This window comes from Papaver somniferum, chromosome 11 (assembly GCF_003573695.1).
Source record: "Papaver somniferum cultivar HN1 chromosome 11, ASM357369v1, whole genome shotgun sequence".
Lineage (NCBI taxonomy): Eukaryota > Viridiplantae > Streptophyta > Magnoliopsida > Ranunculales > Papaveraceae > Papaver > Papaver somniferum.
The window spans coordinates 124946337-124963531 of NC_039368.1; the positions used below are offsets into that span (position 1 = coordinate 124946337).

The 17195-nt window shown below is 35.9% G+C and overlaps 1 protein-coding gene across 1 annotated transcript; it reads left to right on the plus strand.

Moving 5' to 3' along the window:
- Window positions 1-1525: 1525 nt before the first annotated feature.
- Window positions 1526-4760, plus strand: LOC113325061 (prolyl 4-hydroxylase 1-like). The gene is made up of 9 exons (XM_026573299.1): window positions 1526-1567; window positions 2491-2552; window positions 3517-3595; window positions 3717-3791; window positions 3966-4036; window positions 4127-4178; window positions 4268-4357; window positions 4451-4543; window positions 4653-4760. The coding sequence occupies exons 1-9, from the start codon at window positions 1526-1528 to the stop codon at window positions 4758-4760; spliced, it is 672 nt and encodes a 223-aa protein (XP_026429084.1).
- The last annotated feature ends 12435 nt before the right edge of the window (window positions 4761-17195 follow it).

The window sequence follows — 17195 nt, forward strand, 5'->3', positions numbered from 1 at the left end:
CTAAAAACCAGCATTGCACCTTGGCCAAGACGATTCTACTTCATTACCGAAGACAAGAACAAATGATCGTCAAAATTAGCCAAGTTCCACTAATATAAAAAGAATTATCAAGTAATCTGAACAATATAAATTTAAAAATTTCAAGGTTTTCATAAAATCCAAAGATCGGTATAATCGGTATAATATAAATCATAGGAATCATAATTATCGGATTTTTTCTCATAACCGTCTCTCGAATCTATAACGATTTATCGGTTAAGGTATTTATCAATTCACGCGGTAAAATAAAATTACATATGAAAAATTGTTAAGTCTCTATAAACGGTGAAATTAGCACAACTACTTGAATATATGGATGTATGAAGAAACACAAATATTCAAGTAAAAAAAAAAAAAACACAAATTCAACCAGAAGATGGCACTCATGATCCGTATGATGTTCGTACAACCAATAGAAAACTAAAATGTATAATCCAACAGATAGTAAGTCATAAGAAAAACTCATGCGGATTGACCATAGAAAGGTGGCCTTGGTGTGCACATGTGCGGCAAGAACTAACTAGAAGCAAGTCCCGTGACATAAAAAATGAGCTAAATCTCATCCGTCAATTTCTATCTAATCTTACGGTCTGTATTTGGCCTCTCTATAGAAAGCTTACAAAAACCTCTTTTCCATCCACTCATTTCAGGAGCACTATTTCACTTCCCTCTCTCTCTTAAAACCCTCGTTCATGCGCCTCCCTCTCCCAATCTTTTCATCTTCTTCTTCATCATTACTGTCTTAGTAGATCTCCTGTTAAATGATAAAAGTTGTTAATTGATGTTCATATATTTGGATTTAATGATAATATATTTTTATTGTTATTTGTCTTACTACTTACTAAAACGGAAATGATTCAGATCTTGAATGTTGGTTTAATTTATCCATTAAAAGTTTGAGTTTTGTTTTATTTTTCTTTGTCTCCAGTGGCTGTATTAATAATGGTATTCAAGTATTAGAGTTCTGTTTCTTCTTCCTCTGTATTAATATGCTTATCTATGCTTCGATCTCTCTTCATAATTATTTTTGCTTTAAGATTTGTCTGTAATTAGGAATTGGGCCATAAATTACTTGAAATCTATATGAATATGGTTGTGTTGGGATTTTTTGATTTTCTCAATGGGTTTGATTTTTTTTTTTTTTCATTTTTAGAATGAACAAATTACCAGGTAAGGTTTGCTCATATCAGATAGCTTAAGTTGAAAATGGAATAAGATATCAGATTTTAATGCTTGGTTTCTTATTTAGTAATGGATCCTGTTTTTGATTGAATTCGATTTCCTCCAATTAGTTCTTTTTTGTTTTTTGAGTTTTCTTTTTTGTATATATGTAGGACCAAAGTTCATCATTTTTTTTCTGAAGGAACTAGATCTGGAAGGAGTATTCATCTCAAAATCAGAGCTAGAAATACATATCAGGATGATATTAGGCTTCACCAGTATGAATCTTGTTTCTAAGCTTCTCCGGTGATTTCAAAGGACCGTGATGGGTGGTGCTTCAGCTTTATCCACGGGTTTCGATGGGATTGTAATTTTTAAGAAATTGAATTTTATTTTTGTAATTTTGTTTTTATGGAGATTGTATTTTATATTATTCCCTTAAAAAATAAAAAATAAAAAGTGAAATTTTAATTTATTTGCTTTTTCCTTGTAAAAAAATGATTATGTAAATTGAATTTATTAGATAATAAAGTTGACTACTTGATTTGTTGTTTTTATTTCGGTTCATATCTTTTTATGTTATATTATGTATCAATTTTAATTCCATATTTTTAATCACTGAAATCGGCTGATATCGGAATATACGGTTCCGGAATATTTTGAGCAACTAACTTCAGATTAGTCGCTCAAACTTATACTTCAAAAACCGATATAGCTAAACATGTTACTCGCTCAAGGATAGTTGGACTATACTTGGAACAATGACCTTATTACTCGCTAAGGGTGGTTGGAGTAAATTTAGAGCAATTACCCTGTTACTCGCTCAAACATAGTTGAAGTAAATTTAAACCGATGACTTTATTTGCTCGTTGTATGTAGTTGAAACATGTCTTGAGCGATTGCATAGCTGCTCTAAGTCTTTACATATCCCACCTCTTCCTACCACGGAGCGAGTGCTACTTTAAGTCGGTCAAACCTTTTGAGCGACCCAAAGCGGGCTCTAGCCACCAAAATCTACCAGTTGCTTAATCCCGTTTTTCTTGTAGTGAGGCATCACTCATTCTTGAGGCGTACCGATCAACTATCGTGTTAAGGACATCGTGTTGAACACGTGACTCTGTCCTCTGTGTGTGCTATCATTTGAGTGTTTATTTACCTTCCAGAAATTTCTATTCTAACATTTTTCTTTGAGTGTTTTATTGTTACAGACGCAACATGTCCTAGTGCGTGGTCGGACCTTGTGACACAACTCTTTACACACTTATTGTAGTTTTTTTTTTCCCGCTATAGGTCAAACCTGAGATTATCAGCTGGGCGCCGCGAATCATTGTCCTACATGATTTCTTAAGTTCGGATTTTTATTAAAGGGAGAGCAAAAAGAGATCCGAGGAGAGCAAAAACCGTAGTCAACTAATTAACTAGGAAAGATTCAATACAATTGTGCGAGCCGGACTTAATTACCCTGCGATCACACAAATTTCTCACACACATCGAGCATCACCTCTCATCGTCTTCTCAAAAATCCTAACCTGTAAATAACACCATTACTGAAAACCAGTTCAAAATAGAATATCCTGCAAATTAATCTACGTAAAAATATTAGTCGTGATAGTTGTCGATTTAAGGATTGCTAGTGCACAAACAATCATAATCAATTTTCTAGTATTTGCCATTGTTAAGAAAATTACTGTCCATGGTATGATGAGCATTTATCTTTTTTTCGTTTGGTAGTGGAATTCAGCCGGAGCTCACAAGCACGTTCCTACCAACCCATTTGTACATGTATCATCTGGTGATATTTGAATTCTCTATCTGTTAACACGGGTTATTCATTTGTTTTTGGATGCTTTTGTGGATTTAATTTCTATATGCTTGTCAACAGTTTTGTCTTACTTGTTAACACATTGCCAAGACCCAAATTCCCCTCCATTAATGGAAGTTTAAGTTGTCGTAACTGTGGTTAGCTAGGGTTGGGAAGAAGAACAAGACGCAGAAGATTAGGTTTCATTTCGATGATGAATCGTAGGCATGTGAACAATTCATGTGGTTAGAAAGGGTACTTCGGTCCGAGTCGATGATATATATATAACCGGCCGTGACTAGTGAATCGATTACGATTTTTGCTCTCCTCAGATCTCTTTTTGCTCTCCCTTTAACAAAAATCTAAGTTCGGAGGTATAAATGTCTCAATTGCATGGTCATGTCAAGGCTAAACTGTTTAAATGTTTGTTTGGTCTCTACCATAGGTAAAAGCTATTGTGTGCAAGAAACTGTAATGAGCTAAAAGAATAAGATTGTGATATGATATTGCAGGAATGAGGAATGTGATCACCTTATAGAAATTGCCAGGCCTCGCCTCCAGCCTACGAAGGTACAGGACGCAGAAACAGGCAAGGCATGTATATATTAAAATGGATCTCGGTTCTTTCTTAAATCAAACAAAAATGTATTTATTTTTGTGCTTGAATGTTTATTCATGTTTTAATATCTCATACATTTCTTGAATGCTTTTTCAGATAATTAAGAGTGACAATAGGACAAGTTTTGGTAAATTTTTAAGCAAACAAGAGAGTAAGAATCCTATTGTACAGGTTGGTTCCTTACCAAGCTCACATTTATTCCATTTCTTTGCAAAATCCTTCAAAAAATATTCTAGAGTCGGTTATGAAATCCTTCAAAATCCATAAACCCATGAAATTTTGTTCGTTTACCCACTTTTTAGTTTAGCAAATATATTTTTCTTAATTACGCCATATCGGAAACAGGCAATTGAAAGACGAATTTCAGTGTTCTCTCAAGTACCAGTAGAAAATGGAGAGCCTATGCAAGTTTTTAGGTATTGCTTTGCAAAGAAATGCTCAATTGTTGTAATCTCGCTCTTAGAGTGATCGGTTCCGCCATTAAGTGCTTAACATCTGCAGTGCAGGTATGAAAAGAATCAATTCTTCAAGCTGCATCACGACTACTTTTCTGACACTGTGAGATGTTTTTCGACACTTGCTTTGTTTTAGCTCATCTTTTTCCTGATTTTGTTGTTTCATAAAATGAAATTCTTTTTCGAGTGCAGTCCAACTTGAAGCAAGGAGGTCAGCGAATAGCAACAATGCTCATGTATTTGAGCGACAATGTGGAAGGAGGAGAAACTTACTTTCCCATGGTGAGTTCATAGCAAAGATTTCCTACACTTCTAGTATATTTAGCATGCATGTACATAATTCTGTCAGTGTGTTCATCGCAAAAAAAAATTCAGGCTGGAACAGGAAAATGTAGTTGTGCTGGGAAAATGAAAAGGGGGTTGTCTGTGAAACCGATTAAAGGAGATGCAATTCTTTTCTGGAGCATGGTTTGTTTCTACTATGTACTCTGGAACTGACTAGTCATTTTGGTTTGTTAGTGAACTGGATTGAAACCGTTGCACAAGGTGATAACATCTGTTGATTTCTTCTTTGCAGGGACTTGATGGCAAGGAAGATCCAAGAAGTATACATGCAGGATGTGAAGTCTTATCAGGAGAGAAATGGTCTGCTACGAAATGGATGAGGCGAAATAAACACAACTAATTTCTCTTAAACTGCAGCTAGCCCATTTAAAAGCATCTTGGGCACAACTTTTGTATACACACTTTTTTAGTAATAAACTTGATCAGAAAATGTTTTGTCTGTAAGATCAGAAAATGTTTTGTCTGTAAAATTGATATATCCTTAATTAAGAAGAAGTTCGAGATAAAATATTAAGGAAGAAGTTTGAGATTGATTATCTTTAGTCAGTCGGATAGGCAGAAGACGAAGTCAAAAACTATAAACATGTAGCAGGAAGCTATTCTTAGAGTTAGAGCAGCAAATACTGCAAGTAGGGGTGAGCATTTGACCCGTAATCCGTGGATTTAACCGGGACCAACCGTTCATTTGTAGATGGATGTCCGGACCGTTTGTTAATGATTGGATGCGGATGGAATTTTTGAAATCCAACGGACAACGGATCGGACCCGGATGCAACCTTGAAAATCCGTTGGACATCCATATCCGTTAACTTAAGAGCATTTATATATTTCTAGAAAATACTATGGATCATTTAGGAATTTTGAAGATATTTGCCTTGGGTGTTGTACATGGCATATTATTTTTCTATACATATATAGGATATGTAGGTTTTGTAAGGAGTCATTTGTGTCAGCTTATTTTCTTTACTATAAATTTTAACTAAAACAAATTCATTGGATTATCCGCATCCAATCCGTCCATCCGTGCATCCATTAGATGCATATCCATTGGATATGGATTGGATGCGGATGCCAAATTTGAAATCCGTAGTGTAATGGATTGGATGCGGATGAGGCAAAAACCGGTCCATACCGGCCCATGCTCACCCTAACTGCAAAGAGTAGTTTCTATCCCGAAGGCCCAAACTGAATTAGTTGGATGAATTTGGCCCATTATGAAGTAGTAACTAACTCCAAAACCGACTGCCTAGTTCAAGTGCTACTTACTTGAAGACTTGAAATATAGTTGGATGGTTGGCATAGCGGCACAAAGTGTTCAGGATTTTTTTTTTTTTTTTTCATTTTTTCATTTTTTTTTTTTTATAGAAAGACACTATTCAAGGCTTTTATTAAGAGAAATAAAAAAAGTTATTTACACATGAATGGGCGGGAATCGAGCAACAATTTGTGCACCAATGCCCTTTTGGATAGCCAAACCTATCTTATGGAAAAGAAAACTCCCTACTTTGTTGTTAACATCATAGTTGGTTAGACAATTCTTCAAAATAACGACGTCATCTCCAAGCTCACCCAAAGTCGAGAAAGCCAAGTCGCAAAACTGATATCCCTATGACGTGCACTTGTCTAAATACTTGTTATGCTTGCGAACAACTGCCGCAGATATAGCATGACCAGGTGTGAAGTTACGAATCCCTCCGCCTGAAAATGCTGAAACTCCGGCGACGTCGAAGCAAGTACCTTGTCCGTTGATCCAATTATATATGAGAATGTCGGCAGGCCTGAGGGCGTTATCATTGTCAGATAAAAATCCCAAAGGGACTTCTTTCCCAGCTGCTACGCCAGACCTATAGAAAATGTCCATAATGACATCCCTTACCACATTGTGCCTGAATTTAATACCAACTTCGCTTGCACAATGGAGTGCGTGATTTCCAAAGACGTTCATAGCACGGCCACAACATGAACAACTGCTATCTTCAGGAAATAATGGAATGCCTAACCGATACTGAGCAACAACACGGAACTGCCACGGACCAAGTGATTGGTTAAGGCCAGGAATGGGAATAGCTTTCAAATAGTCCATAGCATGGTCAAGTTTATTGCTCTTGCACAAAGCTGCATCACGCGCTGAGAAGTTGAACTTAGATGGAATCTCCTTATTAACAATATCGAAAAACTATGTTGCCAAAACTTTCATAGGATGTGGGGCAGTAGAGTTGACGTTGAAAGAAGAAAGACCACAGGCTTGTACGAACTGGTTGAGAGCATATTGATATGTGTGGCTCAGTGTTGACATGTCAATGGAACTCAAAATATTATTCTGCAATTGGTGAGTTTGAGTATGTGAAGCCAAATAAGAGAATTGTCTTATGTCAGCCATTGTATATACACCAAACCCTCCATCTTTAAGAGGCATAGTGACAAGTCTTTGTTGAGGTGGACCAAATCCAGCCCCATCACCTGTAATCAAATGCTGAAAATATTGCATCAAGTATTAATCATAATGGGTTGTTGCAGCCTACAGGACTTTAGGGCTTGTGGTTTCCTGATTTTATTTATTTATTTATTTATTTTGTTTTTATAGTTTCCTGATTTTTCGTTTCATGTTTTCTTTTACCTTTTTTTTGTTTAGAAAAAAAAATCCTAAATGGTGATCAATACTCTATTGCATAACCTCAATCTTAGAAACGGGCATTTTCAAGATAAAAAAAATATAAAAAATCATATTTTATGGAAGAGTCACTATCAACATTTTTTTTTGGTTGGCCAGAGAGAAAATTCAATGAAGCGATAGGTTTTTAAGAGGGGATACCTCAACTCGATGAATACAAGCAGGAACAAAAAAAGAAAAAGGAATCAAATGGGAATTGGCAACCCAAGACAACAAGAAACAAGGTCAAAAAGGCCGGAAAAAAGTGTCATATTTTCCTTAAACCTAACATCCTTGTGTTCAATTAGGCCCAAAAGAACGCTTTTGTTTTAATGTTTCTCAAGAGGACTCCCAAACTTTTTGTTTTCTTCCAAAGGATCTTGCATTTCCAACTCTCATATGCACCACCATATTGCAACCGAAATGTATACCAAATTGACAAATGAGGGGAATAACTCAGTCAAACTTACAAGTACTGGTATGTTGATAAGTGCATAATTTACTATACTAATATTATTAATTCCATTATCAATTCCATATTCGTATTTTCCATATTTCTTGCATATTACCTTGTATTGCTCTTTTTTTTTGTGTTATTCCGATTGAATCATCCAAAAATGAGAAAAAAAATGTTGAAATGGACATAGAAGTGAACGTGGACAAAGGACCAAGTGGAATTTAAAATTCAGGAGTATTCATCTCTATGAAGTAGAGAATGAAGAGACAAAGGCAATAAAAAATGATTGGGTTATTCCGAGTGCATATGAGAAAGCTATGGGTAAAGCGGTTTCAGGGATCCATCCCAGGATCGATCTCAATTCTGGACTGATCCCACTTGGAAAAATTTGCGAAAATACATTTTCAAGGGGGTGAGAGGGACTTGGTTTTCAAGTGCGCACAAGACCTAGGATTCTTAAGGGTATAAGGGGACTTTTAAGACTTATAAAAACACGTTTTGAAGAAGAGAAAAGAAAACAAAGAGAAAAAGCTGAGGTTTTGGATTTCTTTCATCGTCATATCTATTTCTCTTTGATTATCTCATATTTATATCATAGGTTTTACTAGATCCATGAGTATCTAAACTCCTATTCAATTGAGGATGATATCTAAGTTCGAAACATGATTGATTTAAGTGAATCATGTATAAATTAATACACCACGCTTCTAGATTTTGACAAACAAAATCAAAAGGTGACTTAGTGGTTCCCCTCTGATGGGATGATCGATTATATCGTTGCTTTTATCATCTCGGTTCTGAATTAGGATCGGATGACGACTAAGATCGAAGAGAATGTTGCTGAACTTACACTAATGAAAGAACAAGATGAGAAACTAGAAAAACATGAGATGGTCGCTGAAAATATTTTAGATACTACTTTCAAGGGTTTGAGCACTGAAGAAACATCAGTGAACAACCAAAGTGCTTCCAAATATTAAGAAGAGTTTTTCCTTTTAATCTTTTTTCTAGGAATATACTAATCAATGGTTGATAAATATCAATATTTATATAAGTGTATTTGCAACTACCAATAAAAATTTAATGAAAATTTTATTTATAAAATCTTGTGTCATTATTTTGATAGTTATATGAAAAGACGAGGTACCCAAATACACCACAATATTTTTATTTCAACCTATAAGTCTGATACCAAGTGTGATCGTCTATGGACAAAGTAGAGACAATACAACAATTTGATATTCACTTGATAATAGTTACATTCCAAAACCGATTTACTATAGGATCAATATAAAGTGATTAGAATTAACACACAAGTGTATTTACTTTTTTTATACGAAAAAAAGTGTATTTACATTATTATAATATAAAACAATTATACTGCGGAAGTAAAGTAAATAACACAACATACGATTTTGTTAACGAGGAAACCGCAAATGCAGAAAAACACCGGGACCTTGTCCAGTTTTGAAGACTCTCAGAATTAAGACGTTATACAAAATCTAATACCAACTTCGTATAGTTGAGACCAAGCATACTACACCTAGATACTTAGTTCCCTCAGTATCCATGCGCCTTCGACTCCTAGAGTCATGTATGTGAATAACAAGTCCTTGGATCATAATTCAAACAACAAAGGAAGCATTTGTTTAGTAACCACTCTAACCAATCTTCCTACAATATATAGATGAGTCGTTGACAAAGGATCTTCCGTTTAATCTAATAAACTCCTTTATATGGTTAAATCAATCTAACTTTAACTACCGGAATAGCCAAGTATAGATTCGCAATCAATCAATATAGATATCAAGAAGAAATACAGAAAATGTCTATCTCACGCAACTAATAATCAATCATATCTATCAAAGATAAATTGATTCTAGTTGGATCCCATCCGATCAAGGTTTGTGCACTGTATCCACAAGATACGAAAACTAATAAGAATTCTTCTTCGTCTTCAAATCTTCTATTATCTTCAAATATCGGCACAACAACACTTGAATCTCTTGTTATCAATCACGCACAAAACAGAGTCTGTTAACAATGGATTATCACAAGATGTCTTCAGATCTAACAACAGTTCTAAAGATCCCGTCGATACTTTGATCTAGTCTGAGTGAATCTTATATCAGAAGAGAAGGTTCTCAAGCATAAACAAACTAGGTGCAATCAAAGTTTCAACAAAAGTTAGTCAATCAAATCAAATCGAAAACTAATAACACTGCAATTATCTAGTTTCCCACCAACGACACTTGTAGAGCTTTTTGACCACAGAAGTCTTTAAACGAGTGGTTGTAAGAGATTTCACCTAATTAGGATACTTTCCTCTCCGAATAGACGACTCCACCAGAAACAACAAGAAATGAAATTTGCGTGGATCTTATGATGGTTTACTAGAAATGCAAACTTAAGTATTTATAGACAAAGGATGTTTGGACACCAAGGAATTTCCAAAACCGAAAATATTCTCAAGATATGAAATGAATGCTCAAATTAGGTTTTCCTAATTCCAATAAATGCTTGTCCAATATTTCTGAAATCTCTCAATAGGAAGTCTCCAATTAGTAAATGCACATTATTAATTTTTATTTTATAGAGCTATGCCTTAATTGATGGTAATTAAAGCATATAAAACCAAAAACCTTAACCAAAAGATTCTTAATTTATTTAGGCACGAGATCCTCTTGAGTACGAAGGAATATCTTTGAACAATAAATGATAAGAGTTACTGCTCGTGTTCAAAGTATGTTGACATATTTCACTACAAATCCTTATTTCATATTTACATGGATTTGCTTCTTGGAATCGGTTCTACCATACTTCCATACAAGTTTAGAATTGGTTTGCTAGTATTCCAAGACTACTATGTGATTGGTCATACCAAATCACAATGGTTAGTGGTGATTGTTCCTTCCAAGTCACATATATGGGTTCAGATCGGTTATACCAATTACCAGGATCGGTTATACCTAAATATGGTACCTACTTGTGATCGGTCACACCAGTCACTAGGATCAGTTACACCAATTACAAGGATCGGTTCCATATACACATGGTATCTACTTGTTATCAGTCATACCTGCCACTAGGATCGGTTACAAGGATCGGTTACACAACACATATGATTTTCACACCAATTACGGAGATCAGTCACACCAATTACAAGGATCGATCATACCATATCATGGTGATTACTTAGGATCGGTTACACCAATTACCAGGACAGGTCATACGAAATCATAAGTCTAGGTATTGTGATCGGTTATACCAAGATACATAACCTGAGTTACAATTTGTTCTACAAACTCACACCTATTGGTCATCCAAATATATGCAATGAATAGGCGAACCAATAATATTGATTTCCCTTTCGATTCACGAAAAAATTTAATGAATGTACTTCCTTTAAACAAATGTAAAACATCGTTTCCTAGGATGAAATCTTCACCATAACCCATACACATAATCATATATCTACGTAGTTCAAAAGATAATCGTTATACTATGTAATCTAATTCGTCAATAATATGATCATACTATAATAATCATGTCTCATCACTAGAGTATTATATACAATATGTACAGTATCTACAGCTTTGCAGCTATGTTTTCAGTATAGCATGACTTGAAAGATACGTTAGGAATGAAAATTTTCATGTCAATGTTACTAACCGCAAGTGTAAGGATCATGTCGTCATTGTAGTTCGTTTCTTCTTCACATTCTTCAGGTATTCGGAGTAGTACTTGTATGTCTCAATATTCCTAGACTTTCAAACCTAAACGAAGTTGAATCTAGTATTTAATCAAGTGACTCTAGATGAGTTTTGATACTAAAATATGACAACCAAACTTGACATACCAACGCTTGGTGAGTTCAATCGATTTATGCTCTAACAATCTCCCCTTTTTTAATTTTAGTGACAAAACTCTTATTACATATGAAGCAAAACGAATTACAAAAATAACTCACTAGTGGGAAAAGAAGTTCCAAGAGAAGTTAAAAAATATTTACTTAACAAATCTAGTATAGAAAAATTGAATCAAACCACTGCGAAAATTCCTTTTGATTTTGAGAATTCGAAACAGTTGCCGATTCAGCTTCGATGATGGAAATGTTGATTATCATCAGAAACCAACACCGTTGTTGGTCAATGAAGAAAAGGGGGCCTAACAAATCTGTATGGACTAACTCCAATATAATTCTGTGAGAATCAAGTAGACAGTCAGACTCAATCATGATAATATATCCAAGAGTTGTATCTTTATTTCTCAGTACAATCTGCAATCGAACATATAGAAATTTGTGAGTCGAAATTTTGTTGAATTACCAACCGAAGCTGGGTGCGGTTGGTGTCGAAACCTTCGAGACGAACCGTACTTGGGTCTGGTTTGTAACTTGATGTAGGTTACCAACCGTACATGCTCCTGTATGTTTGAAGTTGTGTGTTCGGTTCAAAAATTTAAGTGAGCTACCAACCGAAGTTCGGTACGGTTGGTCGCATTTCATGTAATTACGAACCGTACTTTAGCCTACTCAGAAATATCTTTGTGTTTTGTTTTCCATATTACTTGTTATGCTCTTAGTTAATCAATCAATTGTAATGCTTGTGTAGGAAAAAGAGAGGAAATAACTTAACCCCGATTTATCATACGCTCACCCCTCGTGGTGACAAACATTTAGGATTTAATAATAGAGGTATCCACAAGAATGAGATGAAAAAGAGGAATATGTTTGAAATTAAGTTGAGGGAACAACCTGTGGCTCAATCTGTAGTTGAGTTAGAAGGAGTGGAACATAATGATCAAAAAGAGGTTAGAGTTGAAACTAACCGTGAAGGAAATGTAAATGAAATTGTAGAGGAAGGAACTAATAATGATGAAGCTGAAGAAGAATCTAAAGAAACCAATGATGGTGGAGAGGAGGAAGAGGGAGCAAATGATGAAGAGGAGGAAGAGGGAGTGATAGACGCATTTATGTGTCTAATATAGCTCATTTGTATATATTGTTAGTACTCAATTTTGTACTTATTTGGTTATTTTATTTATTTGTAGGTGTTTTTAGAAGAATAAGGATTTGCGGCGAAATTGGCTGAAAATGCGGCGTTTGGACCTCCGTTGATAGAGTACCGGAAGCGCCCCAGAAGTGTACCGGAAGTACCCCAGAAATACCCCGGAGGAACCCCGAAAAAGTGCGAAAAATGCCCCAGAGAACACTTGCTATACGGACACTTGATTTTGGATAAGGGGTAACCTAATTACTAAGGGGGGACCTATTTCCAGGCAGCTGCTAAAGGGAGAACAGCACAGGATAAGGGCACCCACCTTCTTCACGTTTTGAATTAAAAAAATGGCGGGAAAATGCATGCAGCGTCTGGCAGATTTGAAGATCGAATTTTGGACGTGATTTTAGGAGATTCAATTGCTGTATTTGGTACGTATGGACTCTGCATGACTAAACAGGCCTGATACAATCAATTGGACCCAACCAATTGGGCTGGAATGGCCGAGAGAGAGTTTCAAAGTCTCAACAGAGAGACGTGTTCTGTTTCGAGTTCAGGAGATTTTTGAGAGATTTCTGGAGGACTTTGACGCTGGATTAACATGTACACGGTCTTATTCAAGTCTAGGGAAGAGTTTGGTAGCTATTTTATAGCTAACAACACGTGAAAAAGCTCAACAGAAGCGATTATTCTCTCAACAGCGCAGAGAAGAAAAAGAAAGAAAAAGTCGGAATTTATACGAGATATTTGGGGTCTGTGGGATATATAAGAGTTGTTTCAAGTCATAAGAGGGGTTAGAAACCCTTAGGAGAGAGTTAGGAGGAGTTTAGAGACGAGTAGAGGAAGTTATAGAGGAGACAACGCTGCTGCTGCTGCTGCCATTAAAGCTTCTGAAGAACACGAAGAACAGACTCGCAGAGACAGTCGTTCTTAAGCAGACTTATTTTCGTACCACTGTCGTTGTTTCACAGCAGTAGATAGTTATCGTTTACAGCAGTCTTAAATTACCATACTCTTTTGTAACAGTGGCGCTGTAACACCACTACAGCGTTGCAAATTCCTTTTCATCTTATATTCATCAATAAGAACACCTATTTTAGCCATGAATTTATCTTGTGAGTGTGTTTTTGGGATGAGGAGCTAAACCCATTAGCCAAGGCGACGGAGGAAGCCATTGGTCCTTATTTATGGTATAATTCTAACTTTATTATTTATTTGCAATATTATTACATGATTATTTGCATGGAATTTTAATTGAAAAATTGATTTTTATTGAATAATTGTGATTCATTTTGATGGAGCATGCTTAGTTTAAGACTCTTGATGTTTCATGCTTGGTGTTTACATTTATTACTTCAAAAATCTACAAAAGGCATAATATTAGAATCACTCTAAAAGAAAAATTGCATGAATATTAATTATTAGAATTTATCAAATAATGGGTCAATGGTGGAATCCAAGTCTTGGTGTTTTTCTCTAAAGGTTTGAACTATTTTATTTATTTGTGTGTTTAATTTAAATCTAAAAAAAAATTGTTTTCTTCACAAGTCTGAAAAGACCCCTTTTTACCACTACTACTACAATCACTATTTGAAAAACCAGCAGGGAGCAAATGATGAAGAAATGGAAGAGGAAGAAGATGATGAAGAGGTAGTTGTTGAGGAGGAAGATGAACCCGCACCTCGGTACATCTTTGTTGTACATTTTGACGGTTTGGTTCCCCTTTATTCGCTTGACCTCTTTTTCGTTTGTTTCTACCTTGCACATCATCCTCTTCCATCTCATCCTCCGCTTCATATTCCTTTCGCAACCATTCATAACCACAAGGATCTCTTTTCTTTGATTCTTCCGCCAATTCTCTTGCCTTTTTATTTCCTACGTTCCTCTTTTTTTTGGTAGGAGGCCTCCACTTACTCGTCCCCTTTGGTGGTTCCTTGATATCATACCTAAATTGTGGATATACGAAATCTCTCAAGCTACTCAACCATATTTTCTTTTGGCCTTGGCATAGTGAAGCATATTTCTCTTCTAGAGATCTTCCAATCTCGGTATCGGCAAACCTTCCTCCTAATTGATCATCAAAAATTGTTTCACGGAAGGATAATTGTTTCCAAAAGGGATCTACATCTTGAATAGGGATCACTTTGTATTGGTACTTGGCTATAACATGCCGACATGGGAGTCCCAAACTTGTCATGTTTGGACAAACACACTCTTCTTCATAATCGCCCATTCATAATGTTGGACTTCATATATTATCTTCTCAATTGCTTTGTGCGAAACTTGATGTGTAGTTCCCCTTAGCCACTCATTGTCTAACCATTTGGTGTGTTTCTTGCACTTGATTTTTTTAAAAGACTCCATAACTCTATCGTGATCACGGAGGAAATACGAATGCATGGCTTCGAAAACCGTAACTAACCCACCATTACAACTATGAAGTTTCTTCTTCAACCGGTTGTGAGATGACTCCGCCGTACTTGTAGCTTGGTTGTCATAGTGCTTATATTGGTTAGTGAAGGCCGATATGAACTTCTCTTTGTGCGGATCCAACCAATTATCCAACAAGTACTTCACAACACTTGGATAACCTTTTTTTAAATAAGCCACTAACATACGAAATCTATCCTCATATTCATCCACGGTGATAGAATAGGTCAAGGTTTTCCACTCCGTTTTAAAACTTTCCCATTTTTGTTCCGCCAACTTTTCATACTTCTTAAAATTCTCTTTGGCATCCTTTTGTTGATGTAAAGATAGCTTCTTTATTCTTTCCATTTCTCTCTTTTTGATTGGACGGACAAGGCGCATGCACTTAGTTTCAGTACTTTTCCATAAGTGGAACGTGCAAAGAAGGTTATCAGCTTCCGGGAACCCTCCTTATTGCATTCAAAAAAGCTTGTTCCTTATCGGTAATAATGACCTTTGGAGTATATCCCTCTATGTAGAATAACTTCACTTGGTTCAATGCCCACACATAGCTCTCTTCGAGCTCATCTTTCAAGAAGAAAAAACCAACACAAAAAGGAGCATTGGTAGAATTTTGCCCGACAAAGTTCAACAACGGCATCTCAAACTTGTTGGTTTTGTATGTGCAATCCATTAGAAGGATTTGATGAGAGCACCGTGCCAACTTCACAAACTCGGGATTAGCCAACAAAAGATGTCTTATTCGTCCTTTCTCACCATAATCGTGGAATACAGAGTAGTTATGCATCTCCTCCAAATGTTTTAACTGTTGCATTTCGTGCCTTTGTTCCCATTTCTTAGCCTTGTATTTTTATCTTGCATTGTAGATGTTATCCAAATTAAAAGCATTTTGAGGGTTTCTTTCCTTTAAGTGAGCGAGGATATCAATCGGCTTCATACGAATTTGTGTCATTGATTCTACGATATTCTCTTATTCTTTGGTAAGGCGTCCAACATAAGTGTGTGATAGAAAACTCTCGGGTATAGGGTGGTTATGACTACCACATACAACTTTCTCCAAAAACCACTTGTTTTCCTTGTTCCTTTTAAACTGAAGCTTGAAGGGGCATCCTGTCTTCTTACTGAAAGTAGTATTCTTCCTCTTTGTCTTTGCTACTTGCAAGGTATCCTTTTTTGCGTGACTTTTATGTTTTCCACTACACTCGCAAACCATTTGAAAGGCACTATCTTTAGTGGTACCATTAAAAACTATGATACACCTAATCAACTTGCCTCGTTCTTTATCCCACTTCTTTGCATCGTCTTTCTCCTCCCATGTCTCCTCGGTTAAATAGTGAGAGCTAGAATCTTTGGTGAGAAGTTGATTTGCTAAAGGTTGGTCATCCATTGTAGGAGGTACAACAAAGAGCTGGATAACAAATACCAACATTAGTCTAAACTAGGCAACAAAAGAAATATATGTTTATTAGTACGGTTGTTAATGACAGAGGCAAATAAACTTTAACGCATGTACGATTGGTAACGATAAAAAATTAGCAACCGAACCTCGGGTACGGTTGGTTATTCGAAAATTTTAACCAACCGTATGAACATACAGAGTAATATGCGGTTTTTTACGAAAATACATAAGACACCGTAGGATAGGTTCGGTTGGTAACTAATTCTTAAACACCCACCGTACTAGGTGCAGTACATACCGCCATGCAAAGGATAATGAGTTACGGTTGGTATCGAAAATTCTCAACCAACCGTAACTGGTACTACGTTTGGGTTTTCCCCAAAATTGAAGAACATAGGTTGGTAACTAATACTTTTGCAACCGTAACCACTAGGTACGGTTGGTAATGAACTCAATTCCAACCGTATGTTCTTCTGAAAATTTTAAAAGTTTGATATTTTTACGTACTTTAGAGAATTTTGAGCAACAAAAAACTAATGGGAACTAGTTTAGAAGTATACCTGGTCATTTTCGGTGCTTGGTTCTCCACTTTATTGGCTAATTTCTTCAATTGGTTGAGATTGACCATCACTTTGGGTTAAAACATCTACACCATCTAAAAAATACTCCATATCAGGATCTCCATCAAGAGGTATGTAGTACTTGTTTTGTCTATCATATAGAGAATCACCCACCTCAAAGTTGCCACTGAAATCACTTATTTTGGTTGAGTGAATCAAAATCTAGGGTTTCACAAATATCACATAAGTTTTTTTCTCCTCTCCTCTAAACTTTTTTAT

Excerpts from the sequence above, each read along its gene's own strand:
- LOC113325061 (XM_026573299.1), top strand. The coding sequence starts at position 1,526 with ATGGGTGGTGCTTCAGCTTTATCCACGGGTTTCGATGGGATT. Across the intron at positions 3,792-3,965 it reads GTAAGAATCCTATTGTACAG|GCAATTGAAAGACGAATTTC; the intron begins GTTGGTTCCTTA and ends TATCGGAAACAG. Across the intron at positions 4,037-4,126 it reads GAGCCTATGCAAGTTTTTAG|GTATGAAAAGAATCAATTCT; the intron begins GTATTGCTTTGC and ends TCTGCAGTGCAG.